The sequence below is a fragment of the Coffea eugenioides genome, chromosome 1, assembly GCF_003713205.1.
Source record: "Coffea eugenioides isolate CCC68of chromosome 1, Ceug_1.0, whole genome shotgun sequence".
Classification (NCBI taxonomy): Eukaryota; Viridiplantae; Streptophyta; class Magnoliopsida; order Gentianales; family Rubiaceae; genus Coffea; species Coffea eugenioides.
This window is the reverse complement of record NC_040035.1, coordinates 52,258,197-52,280,975: the sequence shown is the minus strand read 5'-3', so window position 1 is coordinate 52,280,975 and position 22,779 is coordinate 52,258,197. Positions and strand designations below refer to the sequence as shown.

General features: G+C 37.5%; 4 protein-coding genes and 1 long non-coding RNA gene across 5 annotated transcripts; 3 read left to right on the top strand and 2 right to left on the bottom strand.

The window, feature by feature from the left end:
* Positions 1 to 58: 58 nt before the first annotated feature.
* On the bottom strand, positions 59 to 4,486 carry LOC113782820 (ubiquitin-conjugating enzyme E2 7). Its single transcript, XM_027328749.1, has 6 exons — positions 4,257 to 4,486; positions 4,018 to 4,120; positions 3,043 to 3,140; positions 2,850 to 2,950; positions 1,937 to 2,014; positions 59 to 386 (listed from the first exon to the last, which is right to left on the bottom strand). Exons 1-6 carry the CDS (start codon positions 4,297 to 4,299, stop codon positions 309 to 311), a joined length of 501 nt encoding a protein of 166 aa, XP_027184550.1. The 5' UTR covers positions 4,300 to 4,486; the 3' UTR covers positions 59 to 308.
* Positions 4,487 to 8,833: 4,347 nt separating this feature from the next.
* LOC113774685 lies at positions 8,834 to 10,033 on the top strand. Its single transcript, XM_027319288.1, has 3 exons — positions 8,834 to 9,213; positions 9,448 to 9,594; positions 9,691 to 10,033. The coding sequence occupies exons 1-3, from the start codon at positions 8,834 to 8,836 to the stop codon at positions 10,031 to 10,033; spliced, it is 870 nt and encodes a 289-aa protein (XP_027175089.1).
* A 69-nt stretch (positions 10,034 to 10,102) lies between these two features.
* Positions 10,103 to 11,258, top strand: LOC113774674. Its single transcript, XM_027319276.1, has 2 exons — positions 10,103 to 10,243; positions 10,722 to 11,258. The coding sequence occupies exons 1-2, from the start codon at positions 10,103 to 10,105 to the stop codon at positions 11,256 to 11,258; spliced, it is 678 nt and encodes a 225-aa protein (XP_027175077.1).
* A 3,715-nt stretch (positions 11,259 to 14,973) lies between these two features.
* LOC113775626 (osmotin-like protein) lies at positions 14,974 to 16,099 on the bottom strand. Its single transcript, XM_027320616.1, has one exon. The coding sequence runs from the start codon at positions 16,044 to 16,046 to the stop codon at positions 15,294 to 15,296; it is 753 nt and encodes a 250-aa protein (XP_027176417.1). The 5' UTR covers positions 16,047 to 16,099; the 3' UTR covers positions 14,974 to 15,293.
* A 5,284-nt stretch (positions 16,100 to 21,383) lies between these two features.
* Positions 21,384 to 22,560, top strand: LOC113750450. Its single transcript, XR_003464655.1, has 3 exons — positions 21,384 to 21,755; positions 21,932 to 21,999; positions 22,111 to 22,560. It is a non-coding gene; the product is annotated as an uncharacterized LOC113750450 (long non-coding RNA).
* Positions 22,561 to 22,779: the final 219 nt, after the last annotated feature.

Here is a 22,779-nt window from a genome sequence, read left to right as displayed (position 1 = left end):
AAATATCTGCACATTATAGAATCATATAAAAGGCTAACATGAACTCTGGAGAAAGACAGGAAAAGAAGAGAATCACCAAAATACTAACAAAACCTTTTCAAGTACAAAATTCACCCATTGAAAAGGACTTAAAAGGAGGTCAATAAACAGAGGTTAATAAACGGATAAAGGTGAGAACATGAACTGGAACTCCACATAACTTAGCATGCCAACCCTATGAGCCAGTCCTCCCACACAACAAATTGAGACACTCTGGTACACACAAGCAAAAAAGACCCCCCCCCCCAACCCCACAACAAAATGATGCATCACAACATTTCCTGTGACTTCCTCACGCATCGGCTCACCTTCTTCTTAAATTCGTCCCTCTTATCTCTCCATTCCTTCTGCAAGTAAACAAAAAGGCAAGAACCATTTAGAGATATATTAACCAGAAAAATATATATATATATATATCCAATTCCTAAAACAATAAGCAGGCATCAATCTCCATGGTTCAAGCAATGTTTGAGACCAACAACAAAGGGCGAAGGATGCTGCTAAGATCTAGCCATTAGTTTCTCTAGGTTTGTGCGTGTAGGGACATCACTTACCTCCTTTACTTTAGTTTTTTGTGTAACATCATTTTTAAAAATCCTAAGCTACCCTTACACTTGCTACATAAAAATATTCCTAAACCTCTTTGTTTATTTCATCTCAAAAACAATCTCTTGTAGTACTATCACATCACTATACTATATTCCATAAAAATATAAATTTGGAAAATTAAAAAGATACTTGAAAAGAAACACACTTCCATCAATTTAATTCTGTATGTTCAACACCGATTTCTTATGAATTCATATTTTTTTCCAACATCTTCTCAACCCTTGCTCAAATCATTAAACTTGTACCAATCATTATAAAAATCAACTCAAAATAAGCAAATAAATCATACCCCACTTTAACACAATCACAAAAAATAACAGATAAACAAATTTAATTTATTATAATTTACAAATAAAATATTGCATAGTCATCCAAAAAATATAAGTAAGAGAGAATGATGGAAAAAAAGAGAAAAAGAAGAAAGTGACTTTCGTTTATTTTTTTATAATTTTTGAGCTCTATTTATTTGATATGTTGTGAATTATGTGTCAAGTGAGGGTTAATATAGTCTTTTTACAATTATTAAGGGAGGTAAGTGATATTTCTAAAATCTCAAGAGTGCCAAGTGACATTAAGAGTGTGTATACACACACACACACACATGTATACACACTCTTGGAAGATTAGCTATATATTGCGATTAGAAATGAGGAATACAGGTTGGAAAAGGGTCTCACCAGAAACAGATACAAATGCAGCAAATATGCAAACGTACACCATTTGTTTATTTCCAGATACATGAAAAGCTACATAACCGTAGTTTCAGTGCGCTTGAATCTTGCTCTTGTTAGATAACTAAGATTAAGTCTATGAGAAACACATCACTAACAAGCAATTTAGGAAACACTCAGCAGATTCTTGGTCCAGTCTTTTCAAACAGAGATTTGTATGTTCGTAACTTCTATGACATGTAGTACATTGGCAAAGCAATTTCAAACACCGAGATCTCTTTATCCCTCTTCCATTGCTAAGCAATTTCAAGAATTAGAGTGCCAATTCTTGTGGACATGAGGTGCACTTCCATAAAACTCGTATGAAAATTCACTACCCATGTTAGACAGTCACTCTATGGTGAAAATGCATCAAAAGGACATCTTGTTGCGTTTCCTTTGCCTTCCTCCCCAAGCACAAGGACCATAACAGTAATTTCTTCATAATATTAGTTTGCAAAGGTTCATTGCCACAAGCATGTACCGAAAGCATGTCGAATAAGTTCACACATATGTTGGACTAAAGCAAATTGATAAGTGCAGAAAAATTAAAAATAAAAACAGAGATCTTCACTCACAGCAGCCTCTACATTCGCCGGAGACTCGTCATTTGGGCTGGAAAGCATTGATATGATACTTAAGACAATACTTTCAACCTGTCCCAAAACCAGATTAAAACATCACAACTTAAAGACAAGATAGATAGCCCAAAACAAAAAAGACCAAAGCTAGGGTACATGGTTATAACAAAGACAGAAAGGACAATCCTGCTTGGAGGACGTGTGGACCTCTTTTGCCCATTAGGATATGCAGCCATATCATATTCTCATTTCAAGTTGGAGCAAAATTTGATCCTCTGATCCAAATTCTACTTGTAAGACGTATGATCAGATGACCAACAAACCCCATGAGTATACTGGGCATATGTCCTCCAATAATATATGTACAACAGCACATGAAAAACAGAAACAGAATGGCATGCTTAACAGCATAATTGTCAATTTATTGTGACAATATGTTAAGAATATAATTTTCATGTAATTCTTAAGACACATTCTAGACGAATTAATGTCTTTCCGTTCATCAAATAGTCACTTTTACTCTCACACTATGCTCCCTTAAGCTTTGCATTTCTGCAAACTAGAATCAACAGAACTACTCCGACACAAAAAAAAACATCCAAAATCTTTTAAATATGCCAACTGGAAAGTGAAATTTCCAAGCATCCAAAAAGCAAAAATGTTTTCTGGCCTGTTAATAAATCTAATTTTAGGAGGAGACCGAAAGCCACACTGCATATCATTTATTAAAATTAACTAAACCATGAGATGTAATAACTCATTACAAATTTATTGGTTGACATTTGCATGCATGCAACCAAACATACACATTCCAGTATATTCAACCCAGAATTATGCTATTGCTCAAGAATATTTCTGAAATATGTTTGATGGAGATGGCTAAAATGATAATAATTGAACATGTTACTACCGTATGGACAGGACTCCAACGCTCACTTGCAAGCTCATAACCATTTGGATCATCACCAGGCGGATGAAGAATTGATATACAAACTTTTCCATCAGGATATACTGAAACTCACAAAGCAAACAGATGAACTCACAAGTGTTTAATTGATAAGAAGCCAATAAAAATCCAAAATAGAGAAATTGCCTGGACCAACCATTTGGATGCCATAACTCTGATGTAAATTTCACCGTAGGAGGGCTGAGAGGATAATTTGACGGAAAGCTCATAATGGCATTAAAATAGCCTCCATCGCTACAGTGCAAAAGTACTCAATTAACCACGATAGAAATATACAATGCACTAGAATCAACTGAACTGCATCCAGCTCATCAACCCTTCATATGAATAAAAGTTGCATAACAGCGGCATATAAAGCCGTTCTCTTAATAGGCCAAAGCACATGCTAAGGACAACGGAAAACATAAAGACTTGTCAAATAGCCAACTTAATCACTATGTAGATAAAACAAAATATATGGAAAAAAAAAGAAAAGAAAAGAAAGAAGTAGCATCTTTTACCCAAAAGGAAGCAAAGCACATAAACGCAGCATATTAGTGCCAAAACAAGAATTTTAGTAGGTTGACAGCCATATTGATAGGTATTTCTGACATCCCTATGAATTTAAATAGAAAATAGAGAATTGACCAGATGAGAAGTAAAGCCAGAGTTAATAAGATAACCCAAATGATCACAGGCAAGCATTAGCACAACACAAGCAGCAATGCAAAAGTCAAAAACTTTAAAGCCATAAAACCGCAAGCAAACATATAAAAAGAGACGAACTCGACATCATAACATAAACAAAATGAACAAGAATCAGGTATTTACAACATAATCTAACCGAGACAAGGAATTTTATCATAATATTAACAAAATTAAGCCTCATAACATCAAATAATGCATCAAAGTTGCAATCTGTAGTAGTAATCAGACATAAGGCCTTAATAAAGACCATCATAACACGAGATGTGCTCAAACTAAACAAGAAATTCATTTCCAATCACAATTAACAATGTTATCTAACTAAAACGCACAATTTAATGATAAGATAAACAAAACTAAGGCTAACGACACTAGAAATTGAATAAAGTTTGAATCTTTAAGGTACTAATCAGCAGGGAGGCCATACTAAAGAGTATCAGGAGGCCCTATGATGGTGACACCCCATTCAAAAATATTGCTCTCATCAATCAAACCGGCTGAGAACCCAGCAACCGGGTGCTTACAAAGATCTGCAACAGATAAACATAACCCATCAATCAATCAAAACCGGTTCGATCAGAGTCTGGAAAAGAAAAGTGATCTTCAAATATAACAATTCTACACTATAGCAAATTAAATTGAAGCAAAAGGGAAAAAAGAGATGACCTCTGAGCTGTTTTTGGAGGAGAAGGCTTGCTTGTGAGGCCATCAAGGGATGCCAATTGCGGAGGGGGGCTGGAGAGATAGAGAGAGAATCAGAAGGTTACAGCCGAATTGGGCTTTATATGGCACGAGCTTTTTATGAATGAAGAGAAATGGGAAGAGAAAAAGAGCTGGGGAGGTGGGATAGAGAGGAGAAGGTTCCAAATCTAATACAGCCTCTCTCGTAAATCTTCATAGATATGCACGGGCTAAAGGCAATTTACTCCCTCGCCATTCTTTTCTTTTTCCCCGACACTGTACAATATATTCTAAACCTACTTCTACTCTATACTAATGACTAGTTTGCGAGATAAGATTTGAGCAGAAAAGAAAAGAAGGGAGGCGAAAGGTAGATGTTTCTAATATTTGGGAGATTTAGTAAAATTTAAAAAAAAACAACTGATTTGAAAGGAGAAAAACAGCAGCTACAATTAAAAAAATTTTCCATCCCAAATCGGGCAGAAAGCAAATGAAAGTAGCGGAGAGCCTACAAAATATTTAAAAATTACCCATTCTATCCTTAAAAAGCTATTCAATGAAATTTTTATTAATCGATATGCACAACGGATCTTCTGTCCCACTTCCTGTATCAATTTATATCCCACTTTTTATTATATTACTATCTCTCCTTCATAAATATTATATTTTAATTTTTTTTGTTACCTTAGGAACCAATAACTATTAACTGAGTAAAAATAAATAAATAAAACAACCTTAAAAAAGCAATGTATAATAAAAAATTAAAAATACAGTAAAAAAATCATTTAAAAAATCTCATTGTTTATGCATTTTGATTTTTTGAATTTGCTAAATTTTGTGTATTACTCAGTTAATAGTTATTGGATTTTAAGAAAACAAAAAAGAAATAAAACATGATATTTATGAAGGAGAAATAGTAATATAATAAAAAGTGGGACAGAAAGTGGTATAGGAAGTGAGACAGAAGATCCGTTGCAATCAACATGTCCAAAATCATTTATTTTCTTTCATAAATTTCTAAACAATATTAAAATCTTTTCTCTTCTTTTCTTATTATTTTTTTTCCTCTCATAACTTAACATTTCTCTTCTTTTCTTTTCTATTCTCAACTCCCAATCTAGCTATAAGGGATGGGACCTAAAGAGACTCAAAGAGAATTCAAAGAGATTTAAACCACCATCGACCCAAACGGGTGTCTACGTTGCCGCTAATAAATTTTTCCAGAAAAGTTTGAATTTTTTAGAATGTAGGCCAAAAGTTTGAACAGGACTCTGTCTATTCTTGTTTGTACTGGCCGGAGCTTCCTGGAATCGACGGAGTGATATCTGTGGGAGGGACCATGGAAAATATTGAAGATGTGTTAAGAAGGTTTAAGTTGTCTGAGGAGGAAAGGGAGGGAATTCGATTGGATGAGGAGGAGGTGGCAAAAGAAATTCTGGAATGTAAACAAAGCTTGATTGGTAAGGTGTGAGGGACAAGTTGGCTCATATAGGGGGGATCAAGAGCTTTACAACCAAAATGTGGTCTCAGGTGAAGCATTTAAAGATTGTTGAAATTGGCCGTAACCTATTCCAGTTTATCTTTGATAAGGAAAGGGATATCGAGATGGTTCTGAGTAGGAGGCCATGGATCTATGATAGCCAACCTTTAATACTGAAGAGGTGGGAGGCTGGTTTGGAGGAGGATGAGAAAGCGTTAAGTATAACTCTTATCTGGGTACAGATCTGGATATACCATTACACTGGGTTACGAAAGGAAACTGGAAGGAAGATAGGCAGTATATTTTCAAAAGTAGAAGAGGTGATTCTGCCTCAGAGTTGAGGGAAGGAAGGGAAACACTTGAAAATTTTGGTAGAAATTGACCTGTTTGTTCCACTTCCTAGAGGAGTAATGGTTAACAGCAATGGTAGGAAGAGATGGATTGAGTTCAAATACAAAAAATGCCCAGATTTTTGCTTTGGATATGGTCTAATTGGTCATGGTGAAAGGAACTGTAGCAAAAAAGGAATGAACATAGGGGGGGAACCAGAGTTTAGGAATTGGCTAAGAGCAAGCTATTCTCATAGTCCTAATAGGAGAACTAGGAATGGAGATATGAGTAGGGATAGGGATGAGGAGATGAGTCGAACACAGGACAGTGGGAGGGAGTAGGGGGAACATCAGTTTCTGTTAACATACACTAAAGAATTCCACAAGAAAGAGGATCATAAACAGTCTCCCCAGGGGGAATGACATAGGGACACTGCAGAGATAAGGGAAATGGAAAAGAGAGTACTAGTAGAGAGGGGGACTGAAGAGATTACAGAGGATAAGAGGGAGGGGAGACAGGAAAAGGGAGGGGTAGAGGAGGCCAGGAATAGGGATTCTGGGGGGGACAGGCTGGCAGGGAGATAGAGACACAGGGACTTGCAGGAGGGATAGGGTCAGAGGGAGTTAAGGAAGAATCTGATGATCTGATGTGGCTGGATGGTGTTGGAAGGGAGGGAAAAGAGGATAAGAATATTAAGAAAGGAGAGGAAGAGAGGGAGGGGGAGATAGTATCTGAGGTGGGGGAAAGAAGAGGTAGGCTGGTTAGGGAGAAAAGTAGGAGTAAAGGGAACTATACGGGTGGTAAGAGCTGAAAAAGATTGGTACTGGAGGTAAACAAGAGGAAACCATTAGGAGAGGTCAATAAAGAGGGTGCTGGAGTGGAGAAGGGAAAGAAAAAGATGGAAGAGGCAATGAATCAGACAAGCAAAGAAAATGAGAAGAGAATCAGGCTTGAGAATGGACTGAGTGACTGGATGGATCTCGTTGAGGGATTGGAGTCCTCCCTAAATGGGACTCCAAGGTTGATATGAAGGCTGTGGTGTGGAACTGTCGAGGTATGGAGAGCCTCTTGACAGTTCCCTAGTTGAGGGAGGTCATCAGACTCCACTCTTCTTCTTTAGTGTTTTTGTCAGAAACAAAGAAGAAAAAAAGCTATTCGAATAAAGTAAAGCAGTGGACAAAATTTGATAATATTTTTGTGGTTGATCCTGTGGGTAAGGCAGGAGGTTTAACTATATTATGGAAACAGGAACTAATGGTGAAAAATGTGTTGTTTACAAGTTTCACTATAGAGTTATTAATAGAAAATGATGAAACTAGAGTAAACTGGTGGTGTATCTGTGTTTATGTGAGCTCTGATGCTGGTGTTAGAAGAGAGCAGTGGAAGGTTGTAACCAGAAAAAGTGTCTTATGGGGTGAGTACTGGGTAGTCATGGGGGATCTAAATGATATTACTTCTAATGAAGAGAAATGGGAAGGGTATTCAAAGAGCTGAGGTAAGGTTCCAAGACTTCAACTCTTTCATAAATACTAATGAGTTAGTTGATATTGGATTTGAAGAGATTCCTTGGACCTGATGTAATAACTGGGGGAATGAGAGAGAAGTGAAAGAAAGGTTAAATAGAATTTTGGGTACTAGAAGCTGGATAGGGATGTTTGATAAGGCTAAATGTTTACATGTTGAAATTGAGACTTCTGACCATTGTATGCTGGTTTTGGACACAAAGCCCGTGGGAAGGAAATGGAAGAGAAGGTTTATGTTTGATAGAAGGTGGATGATGCAGGAGGATATAAGGGAGGTTATTGGGAAAGCCTGGGGTGAGGAGCAACAAGGATCCAGATTGTATAAAGTAAAATGTAAGATAAAAAAGGTTAAAATGGATTTGCTGAGTTGGAGTAAAGGGAGTCGTTGGAACTCAAAAAAACAGATTGAGCAAGTAAAGAGGGAGATTGGGGAGGTGAAGGAGCATAGACCTTGTGGCTATATGATCAAGCTAGCAGGCCAAAAATGAAAGTTAGCAGATGCTTATAAGAGGGAAGAGCTTTTCTGGAGTCAGAAGGCAAGTGTAAAATAGCTTAAGGAAGGTGATAGGAATATTATCTTCTTTCATGCATCTATTACTAGAAGGAGGAGGCGGAATAGAATTAGTAGGTTGCAAAAAAGGAGTGGGGAATGGTGTGAAAACGAGGAGGAATCAAGGAAGGAGATTATTGACTATTTCCAGGAGATTTACACTTCAGAAAATTCAATGGATTTTGCTGAGATTTTACGAGGTATCCCACAGGCTGTTACTCCAGAGATGAACAAGCAGTTGACCAGGCCTGTCACAAAACAGGAAATCAGACATGCTGTCTTCTCAATGCAACCAAACAAGTCTCCAGGGCCAGATGGTATGCCTCATTATTTTTTCCAAAAATTTTGGCAAATAGTTAAATCTGATATAGTCCATGCTGTCCAAAGCTTTTTCCATTCTGGTCACCTTCTGAAGTCTATTAATGAGGCCTTGATCAGCCTTATCCCTAAGACTGAGAATCCAACATCTATTACTGAGTTTAGACCCATTAGTTTATGTAATATCATTTATAAAATCATCTCTAAAGTGCTGATTGGCAGGTTTAAGAGTGTGCTGAACGTTTGTATTAGTGAGTCCCAATCTGCTTTTGTTCCTGGCAGATAGATTTTAGACAATGTCCTGATTGCCTATGAATGTGTCCATTTCCTAAAAAATAAAAGAATTGGGAGGGAGGGCTATATGGCTATCAAATTAGACATGTCCAAAGTTTATGATAGGGTGAAATGGGTGTTCTTGGCTAAAATGATGCAGAAAATAGGATTTTGTCCTATGTGGATTCTGTGGATTATGGAGTGTGTTACCAGTGTCACATATTCTGTTAACATTAATGAGGAAAAAATTGGTTTTATTAAGCCTGCTAGGGGACTGAGACAAGAGGATCTTTTATCCCCTTATCTGTTCCTGATTTGTGCTAAAGGACTGTCTTCTTTGATTAACCAAACTAATTCACAAGGTTTGTTGACAGGTATGAGAGTAGCTAAGGGGGCTGTTAGATTATCCCACTTATTTTTTGCAGATGATTATTTGATTTTTTGTAAGGCAAATGATGAGGAGGCAAGGTAATTGAGGAGTATTCTGGAGGTTTACAAGGAGGCTTCTGGTCAACTAATTAATATGGAGAAGTCATCTTTGCTTTTCAGTAGAAATGTGAACCATAGGCAGACAGGAGGGGTGATGAGGGAATTGCAAGGAATGAGTAGAGTGGTGCAAAGTAAGTATTTAGGACTGCCTTTGGTTATTGGGAGGTCCAAGAGACAGGTCTTTGATTTCATAAAGCAAAAAATAATAACTAGGTTGAAGGGATGGAAGGAGAAGCTGCTGAGTCAAGCTGGAAAAGAAGTATTACTAAAGGCTGTCATTATGGCATTGCCTACATATGTGATGTCTGCTTGCTTGCTGCCAAAGGCTGTGTGTAAGGAAATATGTTCAGAGATGGCAAGGTACTGGTAGGGACAGAAAGCTGAGGAGAATAGGATCCATTGGTTGAGTTGGGGGAAGCTAACAGAGGTTAAGGCAGACGGGTGGTTGGGGTTTAGGGAGTTGCATGAATTTAACTTGGCTTTATTGGCAAAGCAGTTGTGGAGAATTCTTACAAAACCAAACTTACTGATGAGTAAGATTATGAGGGCCAGATACTTTAAAGGGATATCCATATGGAGGACAAAGAGTGTGGGGGCTGAATCATGGTGCTGGAAAAGCTTGCTGCAGGCTAAGTGCCTTTTGGAAGAGGAGGTAAGGAAGCAGGTAGGGAATGGTAAATCTATCAACATTTGGAAGGACAGATGGCTTCCAGAAACTGAGTATGGAAGAGTGAAGACTAGGAAAGAGGAGGGGGTAAAGGTGCAGAGAGTTTGTGAGCTGATCAAGGATGGAGTGTGAGATAGAGAGTTGATTGATCAGATTTTTGATAAGGATGAAGGTAGGAAATTTTTGAGCATTCCACTTAGTATGGAGCCTAGGAAGGACAGGTTATATTGGGTGTTCTCAAGTACTGGGGTGTATACAGTAAAGTCTGGGTACAGATTGGCCAAAAGTAAGAAAATGAGGGAGAGTCAAGAGAGGCATAGAGCAGAATCCAGTGTAGGAAGGGTAGGGCAACTCAAAGTTGGAACTTCTTATGAGAATTGAATATGAAGCATAAGCTGAAGCATTTCATTTGGAAATGCCTGCATGGCATTTTACCAGTGAATGCAGTTGTTAAGGATAGGTGCTTGAAAGGAGATCACATGTGTAGGGGGTGTGGGGAGAATGTAGAAACCATTTAGCACATGTTGTTCTTCTGCAATCATCTTTGTCTATTTGGAAAGCTGCTCTCGTGAGCTGGAAGGGTCCGGAGGATTACAGAAGTAAATTTTGGTTGTGGTGGGAGGAATTGAAAGGAGCTGCGAATCAGGAGTTGGGAAGTGAGCGTATAGTACTGACTATCAACCTCCTTTGGCAAATTTGGAAGTCAAGGAATGAGAGACAATTCAATGGCCAGGGAAGGAATCCTTTAGCTGCAGTTACCAAGGCAGTGGAGGAATGGAAGGAATTCCAGGATGCTCAAAAATAGGAGATGGACATTTAGGGCAGCCATAAGGGTGAAGGTGAGATTTCCAATGGCTGGAGTTTGCCTCAGAAGGGCTGGATTAAGATAAACTCAGATGCTGCATTACAACAGAATGAAGGTTTGGCAGGTTGGAGAATGGTTGCAAGGGATTGGAAAGGGAATGTTCTAGGAGCTTGGGCAATACCAAACTCTAGTTGTTCCAATCCAAAGCTAGAAGAATCAATGGCATTAAGAGCAGCCATGGTGAAGGCGAAGCAGCAAGGATGGAGAAGGGTGATGTTTGAATCAGATTGCCTTATGGTGGTGGAAGAGATTAACAGGGAGCAGACTAATGTGATAGGATCAGTAGTGTTATCTGATATCAGGAAACTTAGAACAAAATTTGACGAATGTTGTTGTACTTTTACCCGAAGAGTAAACAACTCTGTTAGTCACACACTTGCCAAAATGGCATTAAAGTTGAGAGAACAAACTGAATGGAAGGATGTCTTCCCAGGCTGGCTACTTGAGCTGGGGCAAGCAGATGTTGCGGGCCGTTGCCCATCTTTTATGTAAAAGTTTACCTTTATCAATAAAATGTTGCCGTTTGAGAAAAAAAAGCTAAAACTGGGAAAAAAAAACTAAAACTAGGAATAACTAGTTGAAAGTTTGTGGTTTTCTAAGTCAATTAGTCTAACATGATAAGCTGCAATTTCGAGATGATTTTTGTGCGCATGAGGTGACTTTGGATGTCCACATAAATCAACTATCATGTATACCATACATAAAACTTTCAAAGAAATTGCAAATTTCGGATTTAAAGCAGGATTTTAAACAACAAATTTTGTGCTCTGTCAAACGTTTCCCAGCTCAAGAAACAATAAAAAGAAATGCATAACACAAAAGAAAAATAAGATAGCATGAGTAATTCAAATATGTCTCAAAGACAAAGGAAAAAAAAAGTTACGATTAACTATTCAAGCTAAATTATTAATACTACCTCCCTAACATCTTAGATGTAGTTTGAATTGCATTTTCTAGAGAGTTATTGGAAAAATTTTTATTGTTGCATTTTTTAAATGTGATATGACATACGTGAAATTTAAAAAATGTTTAAAAAAATCATAGAAAACAAACATATTTTAGTGATCCAAACAAGACATTGACTTTCTTCACTTGGAAAGCAATTTATTTTCAAAAAAAAATTTTATTTTTCGTGAACATATTTATTTATTATCAAATTTTTTTTTATCTTGCATGTATCAAATTGTTACAATTTTTTTTTTTTTTTACAAAAACTCACTAGAGAAAAATAGCAATCCATGTGTTTGGATTGCATTTTTCTAGATTTTTTGTAAAAAAAATTACTGTAACTATTTGATATATGTGAGGTAAAAAGGTGATTGGGAAATGTGTTCACGGAAAACGTAGCAATTTGTCTTTGGAAAATTGCTGTCCAAACAAGGGTTTATGCGAAAATCGCCCGAATTACGCATCACGTGATTCACGTCCCTGTTGAACAAAATCTTTAAACAAACTACAAACCCCTAATGGCATGAATATTTGTTTGCCCACTAAAAATTTTTGGAGCACAAATCACTGCAAGCATTGGGGACAAATGTTGCCGTCAATTTGCTAGACTCGACGCCAATAAGGAAAAGGAAAGCGTGGAAATTGAGAGTTACATTATATTGCTCCAACCATGAAAAGATGTTGAATAATGGCATCATTGGAATGCCAATATGTTCTTTCTGGCCAAGTATTCCAATTTGCATCGTGATATGATATGGGACATAATGAGAAAAAAATGGCATACTCACAAAGCTGTCTCTTTCACATACATTTGAGTTGATTACCAATGCGCCTTGAGTTGTAAATTACTCTTCTGTGCATACAGAACCGAACAGTCAAAATGAAATTGTACCAAACTGAAAATGCAAAGCCCGCGCTGGATTGGTCTGCTGGTGGAAGTAGCCTCCTTAGGTGAGTTCCACCTGGGTTCGATCCCGAGCAGCAATCCAATTGTTATCTTCTTCAGCATCGGTCGGGCCCGCTCTGCTGGAGCGCTGTGAGATTAGTCGGGTGTAGATCCGGATATCTACAGTGATGACAAAAAAAAAAAAAAAATTGCAAGCATTCCTAAGGGTAGGGGTTATAATGTACTGAGATGCACTTTTTTTTCTTAAATTATTACTACATGATTATTTCCATGAAGACATTTCTTGGTCTTTGCAGTGTGCAGTAGCAGTGAGTTTGTTTGGACAAAGATAATTTGGTTTGTAAAATTTGTTTTCATAAATCTCAATCACCTTTTTATCTTTCTAATCATCTTTTTATCTCACATACATCAGATCACAAAAAGTGCTACAGTAAATATCTCAAATAAATCATCCAAATAAACTCTTATCCAAACAAACTCAGTGAGTTTTCTAGAATTTCCACCCAGGTCAAATTTGAGATAAAGACACATGGGCTTTGTTCTAGACTTGCAATCCTTTTTTTTTTCACTACCCAAAAAAAAAAAATAGTACTAATACCGATAGGACATAAAAATTTGCACCATATTTTGTCTTTAGCGAAGGACAGTTGGGTGCGGGTGCAGGGTTTTAAAACCCCTTGCGCTCATTTGCTTTAATCATTTTACTGACAGCTTTATCCAACAATACCAATTGGAAAAAGGAAATTCGAATGGTGTGCTATTTTTCTTGGCAAAATTTTAAAAAGTAAAAAATGACCTGAAATTCACTTTAGAAGTATTTTTATTTCCTCATTAACTTATCAAGTTAGAATAAGCAAAAATAAAAACCTTGAATAATTTGTCGTCATTAGAGTATCAGGAAAGCTAGCTCATTTTATGCAAGGATTTTCCAAACATCTCAAGGAAGAGACTAAGAAGTTGTTCATGTCTAGGCCGCAACGAAACGGGCGATTTTTCAACCCTGGAAACTGCGAAGCGGTGTGGAAGATGGAAGAAGACAAACAAGTAGAGGCTCCGCATTGGCCTTTTGCAGAGCCCGAAGTTATCAGAGAGAGAGAGAGAGTGTGTGAGTGTGTGTTGTGTGGGTCCCCGCCATCTGAACTCTGTTACAGAGATTCGCTGTCAATCCCCTTCCAGTGTCTAAACGATTCATCTTTGGTCAATGGAATAACATCGGGGCAGCAGTGGTTTTCCCTACATCGTGCGGTGCATATTTAAAGTTTCAACTTTCGATAGGTTTACCGAACTATGAATAATTTACCTTGCCTGCCTGTCTGTCTGTCCTTTTTCTACTTTCTTGTTTCATATTCTTACGTGCACTCACCCTTTTTTGGATTTGGGGCAGGGACGGTCTGCACGGTTGAAGGCTAATCTTGGTCCTCAAAATTTTGTGCGGTTGAGATTATACTGAGTTTGTTTGGATAAGAGTTTATTTGGATGATTTATTTGAGATATTTACTATAGTACTTTTTGTGATGTGATGTATGTGAGATAAAAAGGTGATTGGGAAGATAAAAAGGTAATTGGGATTTGTGAGGCAAAATTTTTTTTCCCAAATTCTCTTTGTCCAAACAAACTCACTATGTAATTCGATTTTCGCGTCAAGTGTGAGACTGATCACTATCTGTTGTGAAAATACATCATGTGAAAAAAAAGTTACACGATGTACAAAGAAAGTTACATGGTGTTGATAATGACCAAAATTGGTAGGAACGATTGCACCTGCAACCGTCCGTGCCCCAGTCCCCCTTTTTTTATCTGTGTGATTAAACAAAAACCTACCCCAATAACACTGCCAGCTTTTTCCATTTTTTCTTTATCTTTTCAATACCTTTGGATCGGCAGTCCTTTTTTCTCCTTTATAGACTGTGGACTGTAGTGCAGTGCAGTGGATTATCTCTTCTTTTTCCTTTTTTTCTCCTTTTCCTGGTTCGTGTTGGGACTTGGGAGGTGAATTATTGAGAGTTACAACTCAGCTCCATCTCAAGTACAAGGTAACAAAAAACAATTCTTGCGTCATCTTCTCTTTCTCTTTTATTCTCCTTTCCTTTTCTTGGTTCATGTTGGGTGAATTATTATTGGAAGTTACAGCTCCATCTCACAAGGTAACAACAAATCTCTTCATCTTCATCTTCTGTCGCGAGAGCTTTACGCTCTGTCTTACTCTTAAATTCAGCGGTTATGTAAGCAAGAAGATGAAACATTTACGGTAGTTAGTAGTGGAAAAAAAAAAAACCAAAGGATTTTCATGAATTTGAAGAGCGAATTTGGTCTGAATGAGAAATAGAATCACTAGACAGCAGATAATTAGACTAACGAGCTGGTAATCACTTGAAATGAAATTCTTGTTTGCACCATTATTTCAACCACACAAACTCCCAAAGCTACAACCAGAGAAGCAAAGAAAATAGGTGAAACACAACACAATAACAACATGCATTCAAGTGGAACAACACCGTACACAACCCATAAACACCTAACGAGCACCGACTTGACTGATCCTTTTGTTTCTTTTTTAATTACCCTCAAGCACAAAAACGATTATTTTCCACGCACAAACATCCACACTACGGTCAATGGTCAACACAGGCTCCCCATGCACGAGGCACGAAGATCAATTACTGCTTAATTAATTAGTGGCAGAAAATGACTTTGAGCTCGCGAGGAGCTGAGCACTCGTGCATGAGTGAAGGGCTGTCATGAGCGTACGTAAAAGTTGCCGGACAAGCATGCTTGAAGTAGTCCGAATAGCTCGAAGGCTTGCACGTTTCTTTGCTATTGTAGTGATTTCTGCAGCAAAGCTCGTCCGTACCAAAGGCTTCGCACCCACTCTTGCACCCCACCACGTGTCCTCCCGGACCATGAAACCTCAAGCTGGCCGGACACGTGGGAACCAAGTCCACCCTGCAGCCCACGACCGGACAGGTGCCTTTGCCTTCGTGCGGGGTCACCGTCATGGGGATGTTGAAGCCGTCTACCAAGCTGACTCCGTAGGAGGAGAAGTCGGCGGGGCCGTGGTGGAGAACTAACTGGACTAGGGTAGCAGGGGTGGCGCCGCCTCGTCCGTCGCACTCTATTCGCCCCCCGCAGTCGCCGGTGGCGCAGGAGAAGTGATTGTTGGAGTATGTGCAGCCAGTGCGGGCCCAGATGCGGCCGGACCAGTGAGTGGTCGGAGCTGCGAAGGAGCGGTGGGTGAGGGTGTGGAGGGCGAAGCCGCCGCGTTCGAGGACCGGGTGACCGGCGTTGGGCTGGATGGCTGGCCAAACGGTGTAGGGACAGTTGTTCACAAGGGTGAGAATCATGCCTGGTTGGGTGGCTGTCGAGAGGATGCAAAGGGAAAAGAGCAGAGACAGTGATAGCATAGCGGGGAAGGGAAGAGTGGCCATGGCCGGAGCGGTGGGGAGAGAGAAAGGAGAAGAGTTGGCTGTGAGAGGTGGGAGGTGGTGCAATGCTTAGGTGGGGTGGGTATATATATAGGCCTACTGGGGTTTGTTGGTTTAGTAGGGAAAGCGGGCCGTGAATGAAATGTAGCCCAACGAAATCAGATTCGATGAGTTTGGCTCATTATCCTATTAGCCCTAGTCCTGTTTTCTGCAAGTAGTTTACAAATTAATTATTGTAGATAAAAAAAAAAAATTTTTTGCTACTTTCTAAAATTTTTTTTTAGCATGGAGATCTGTATTTGAATCTCTAATTCTTGAAATTTTAACCTACTAGTTGTATTAGTAGTGTATTCTTTGGATAGTTGGCTATGCATTATGGAGAAATGAATCAATAAAAAAAGTTTATTAACTGCGCTAGCTAAAGATAAATTCTTCTCATTACTGCCCCTCATTTTTATCCAACTGAACTAATAAGACTTGTTCACCTCTTTTATTTGAAAACAAGAAAGGGTTCTAGTATGAAATTGTGTGTTACTAAAATTTCCTATTTGTTCGCAATCTGTTAGAAACACACTACTTTAAGCTGCTCAAAAGTATTTCACTTTAAAATTTCCGTGGCGAACATATCAGTGAACGCCTTAGGCTACTAAAACATGCAAAATGGTCGTGTATCTTCGCCTCCTCCTCAAATTTTTCATGTTAATGAAAGCAAGAAATCAAAGACCCTCTTCAGATATTGAAAAATGTCGAGGACCTGAGTGGTTTTGTTATATAGAACTCAGAAGTACTTGCAATTGGCGGTCAAATACTGGTTTTGCAAACCAAACCGCAAGCGTATTTACGCGGGCTCCCGCAGCTCACAGAATCTCATCCAGAAAGACTTCACTTGAGTTAGAGATCCAATCGAGCAGTCTGATACCGCAGCAGCAATGCAAATTGATAGATAGACCAACCATATATATATATATATATATATCGTGACCAAAATCATGAGTGACAAGTATACGGTGGAAGGATTTGTCTAAAAGAGAGAGTAAAACTAATTCGTTTTTCCCCACAAACTTCAACTTTGCTAGTAATATATTCGTGAGATAAACTTAACTTTGTCCTAGATGATTGCAGAGAAGTTGGCAAAGGGATTACAAAGGTCAAAGGTTCCTTTATTAAGATGGAAATTCGTTTCAGTTTGCATATGCTCAATATGACACGGCACATCGGTGTGCAGTCGGGCAGCTTAAAAGTTACTCCATAAAGCCTAGGAGGGCACGTCCATGCATGGTCCCGAGCCAAAGGAGGGAATTGCAAAGAAAACAAATAAAGAGAATAGCCTGTTGATTTCGTTGAGATTCTGATAGTTTACGTGTTCTTTTCTTTTCAGTGGTTACATAGAGGCCAGACTGATGTCATTTTACAAACCGAGTCCATAATTCACACTGCAAAATTCATTTTGAGTTTTGTCTTTCGAACAGCCAGAATATGCATAAAAAAAAAATGAGGTAGGTGGATAGCTCTACTCCCTCGACAGTAACAAGGTAGTATTATATCTAACTTTTTCTTTTTAATTTGCAGGTTGGTTTCTGTGAAAGCTGACGAGGAGGAGGAGAAAGGCGAGAAACAAAGGGGACCAGACATAGAACCAGTGGGGATTGCAGGCGTTGGTATCGAGAAAGATAAGAATGGCTATTGGCAAAAAAAAAAAAAAAAGGCATCAGGCATCTCGCGCCATCACGATGAACACGTTGGCCAAGCGGATGAGTAATCCCCGCTGGCCGCTGGCTGTCTCCTACGATTACGAGGGCCTTCCTTCTTTTGCAATTCCGCTGGCTGTCTCCCAGATGGGCCTCATTGTTTTTATTTTTAAGACACAAAATAAATGGTGCAGAACAAAATGAAATGATGAACAATATGTGATATATTTCGATTGCATTTAAACACATTTCCTAACTCACATAATCACTTTTTTATTTCACATACATTATATCAAAAAAGTATTATAATAATTATTTCAAATAATACTCTATCCAAACATATAAATAGTGTGTTTTGATAGAGTATTATTTGAAATAATTATTATAACATTTGTGATGTGATGTATGTGAGTTTAAAAAGTGATTGAAAGTGTAAAATGGTGGATTGAAAAATGTATTTATGATGCAAGCGATGTATTAGTTGAAAAAAAATTAGCTATCCAAACACACTTGTAATTTGATGAATTTAGTTATAATATTTTAATTGGTTTTTGGATGAAAGAAATTTATCTTGAGTTTACTTTAATATTTATTTGAAAAAATCATATATTAAGTGGCATACAACTTATATGAAAACACAAATTAAATAATTGCCTACCTCTTTAATTTGAAAAATTTTCATATTTGTATCTATCATTTAAATATGTTGTAATTTTTAGTTGCTTTTTATACATGAACTCATTTATTTGTCTGTAACGACACTCCTTCCCAATAATATCTATATAATTGACTGAAAAATGAGAAAGGAAAAGAAAGAGAAGAAGAGAGAGCGAAGGGAGATTAGAGAGAGTCTTCGGTAGGTTAGTTTCAATTTTCATTTATATTAATGTTTTGCCAAGGGCCATCTACATGTAAACTAGAAGAACGTGTAGCTTTTTACTTCCTCGTGTATAGTTGGGTTTTATGAATAATATGTGCTTCCAATTTGTAATTTGCCTTCAGCATGTTAAAGAAATTAGCGGTAACCAACAGAGAAAAAGTACCAAAAACAGAGTATTGAAAAAACTCATAAGTAGATCCACACACACACATATATATGGGCTAACCCCTTGTCCCCGTCTGGTATCAAAGCCAGAGGAGGAAGCGGGGTTAAGCTGATTATACTGCCTAATCTAATCTTTTAACTAGTGGTAGTCCGACAGCGATCCACTTCCTAACTCTCATTGTTTATGCTCATTATATTACTTATTATTTTTTTGGTCTCTCTTGGTGTATATATATGTGTATGTATATGTATATGTATATATATATATATATATAAAAGGATCTTTCTTTAGGATGAGTTATTGTAATTTCATAAATACATAATTAATACTTGTTCTCAGTTAAGTATTTTAATTAGTTATAGATTCTAATTTTGAATAATTATTTTTTCTAGTGCACTCGTTTGCTTTTTTACGTAGATTATAAATTTTTTAATGACCCAAAAAGTTAAAATTTATAATATACCAAAAAGTAGTTTTTTTATTTTATTTTTATGATCTGACTATACACTGTATTCACTTTCTTAGATTTTTACAAAATCTAAAGCAACCAAGAACAACGCCCATATTTGTACTTAGGGTTCCATTCTTCAATTATAGAATGGGCTAAGTTGATAGTGTTTGCTCACATTCGCTGGCTTCTTGCTGAAAGAATCGAAGCCCAAGATCCTGAGCAAGTATTATTCGAGCACAGGTTTTAGCCTACAACAGGCCATTTTGCCAATTGTTCTCGTCCTCAATCCCATCTTAACACTAGGAAAATTTAGCCCATAGTCACGATAGAGGAATCGCAAGCCTCTCTCCTTTTCCTACATTCCTTGTAAGGCTATAACTTCCATTCCCCTAATATATAAAGAGCACAGAAAAGTACTAATGTTTAATCTTCACAAGCAAAAACAAAATGTCTTTTTTTTTTTTTTGGGTGTCATTTCGAATAATTTGTGACAAAAACTGCACCGTATTTTGTTAACTATTGAAAAGAGGAATTGGCTGGATGACGAGTAGTACAGTTATCCATGCATGGGATCTAAATTACACCCTAAACTGCATGCCAAGGCCAAACTCGCATAAACAATCCGAAGCGTACATTAACAATTATTTATGTGTAAATTAGCAGAACTCTGGCAACACTTGAGGTTCAGGCTATCTGTAGGGATCGGGGGCCTTCTAGGTGATACAGGACCGTGTATTGCATCATAGATTTGTTTCGTTGTGAATTGCCCAAGTCAAACACTGCCATTATGCTGTACACCTAAATGTCACCTGTGTAAAACATTAACGGCATGGAGCAGGCCACTTTGTACTCGGAAGTCAAAGTAAAAAAGCCTGATCTTAGTTCCCCTTTTATAGAACAAGTTTATCAGGCAACTTTAGCGTGTTGTTTGTTTATTAAATCTCATCATTACCCATTGAAGAGATAAAACAAATTTGCGTGGAAAGTTCCCGCCAAAAACCTTTGAGGTGGTTAGCTGCCAAGGACCAGCACTAGGTGAAAGGGTTTTCATTTGTGACATTATTTATTTATTTATTTTTTGTCAATCTCCACCATCTACTTTATTTCTACTCCTACTCTAATCTATTTTAGGGGGTGACTACTCCTACTCTAACCTACTATAATAGGTGACCCAACAACTGAATCAAAAGGAATCGACGAAAACTAAATTACCATCGTACCATATGCATCCATATGGATCTTAAAGAAGTCACATTAATGACAAAGTGATGGGAGGTAAGGTTTAAATCCTTAACCTCTCATCCCACAAAAATAAGTGGTAGTCAATCACTCTAGAGATAGTTGATTGATATTTTCAATGGTGTCAAAGTGGGTGACTCGGGCAAGTCATAATTGGATAATGGATATAATTGACTCAATTCATTTATAACTATTTAAATAAATGAGTACAAATGGATATCTATTCATACCTATTTAATATATGGGTATGGATGTACTCAATTACCCATTTATGAGGCACATAAAATTCTACTTTCTTCCCTATTTTTTGCATTTTTTTGATAAGAAATAAAAGGATTTTATTATTATTAGATTATTAAGAAATTCAAATTTATTTGCTTAACGCTCACTAAAAGTCGAGTTTAAATATATAATTATTTTTAAATGGATATAAATTGATAAATCGAATCAACCCACTATCCATCAATTATACGAGTCTAATTGAGTATCCATTTAAATCCATTCAAAATAAATGGGTGAATTATTGGTGGGCGGGCGAGTTTGAACGGATCAACATATTTGAATTGTGATTGATACCTCTACTTTTTTTTTCAAAGAGATTAATAAGCAGTTTTCACCCAACAACAGTAAGAGACAATTTGAACTCTGACGAAATTAGAAGGTGAAAAGCAACATCTATTGGAGAAGGGTCAGACAGTAGTTGGAATGGAGGGTGTCTTCTTCTCTCCTTCATAATGCAAGTCCAGTTACTAACACAAGGTATGAGAGTACATTCACGACCAAGAAACAATCCACAATGTCAAAAAGCAAACAAAATGTTACTTGTACAAGCAAACACCGTTCAAAAAATATATATAAAAAAAAGTTCAAAATTATAATAGTGGGTACCAGCATCATGATTCAAGCACTCAAAAGAAAATATGTATAAATTTCACTTCATCATGCATGCAATGATTACTGGAAAGAAGTCAACTCACAATGAGAGCTCAGATCCCTCACCTTATCACTGGAGTGAAAATGGCATAGGATCCAAAGCGCCTTTAACAAAGATTCCATGTTTTCAAGTTCCTAATGATTGCCAAACATATGAAGTTGGAAGTCTTCTCCTCTTACTTGAAATGAGCCCCCACTTCTATCCTCGACTTCAAATACCATTTCGCCTTCAAAGTGACCGTGCTTAATATGAAGATATCCCAGTTCCTCTATCGTCTTCTCTTTTTATGGCTTCTACTTACCACATTTCAACACCATTTCACTTTCACCTCCAAGGTTCAAGCTACAAAATCAGGTATGCAACTGGTCCCCATTTCCCCCCAGCCCAAACTCTTCCCTTTTTTCCTACAGATTCTCTTGCGTTAACATAATGTTGAGTCTTATTTATATCAATAAGGAGCAAGTTTAAGGAGTATATATACATGCACATGTCTTGTCTTAAGAAGTTTACTTTCTGAATCACTTCCACAGTTGATCTCAAGATCAGCCCTGCAGAATTCAACTCAAGATCCAGAATGGGGCACACTGCAAGTAATTTCGTACGTGAAGTACTCCTGCCTACTCTCTTTTGATATCTTTTTATCACCATTTTACTTAACAAAATGGTCGTGTGGCTCATTATATACCTAAAGGATGAATAATTCATGCAGGCAAATGAGAAGAAAACACGTAAAGCACCATCTGGACCAAACCCAAGTGGAAACCATCTCCCACCATCAAGGACATAAAGCGATCATTGTACTTATTCACTGTGGGAACACAATATTTCTCGAAGTTGCAGGAGGTTAGATGTATCTTTGTAATTCAGATGAACTTTATGCTTAGGATTATTGCTTTGTAGAAAAGCGGGTAATCTTTGACATTCAAATCATGTTTGCTACATTAGATAAATAGCAGTCAGTTCTAAGGATAGTGATATCAAAGCAAAGCAAGAATTAGAAACATAAGTAAAGCATCAGATTAGTGAAGAAAACCAGAAGATCACCACAAGGCCATGCTTTCGCATCTCAACCTGGAAACACATGCTTGGAAACAAAGTCTATTCAAGGATGGAAATTAATAACCCGTTCAATAAAAGCCAAATTTGTGTTATTCCCTGTGGTTTGCCAAATAGACATAATCTGCTTTCAAAAAGTACGATTATGTGGGCAGAAATGTTCCACTTCTTTAACTTAATATTTAGATGCCAAAGGGTAGCCAAAAAATGTTTTAGATTTATGAGAAACAACTTTGCAAATGTCCTGCGATAAAAGTGGTCTTTGAAGCTTTCAAGTACCAAATACATACAATTCGCCCACTAAACTACTAAGTGCCCTTCA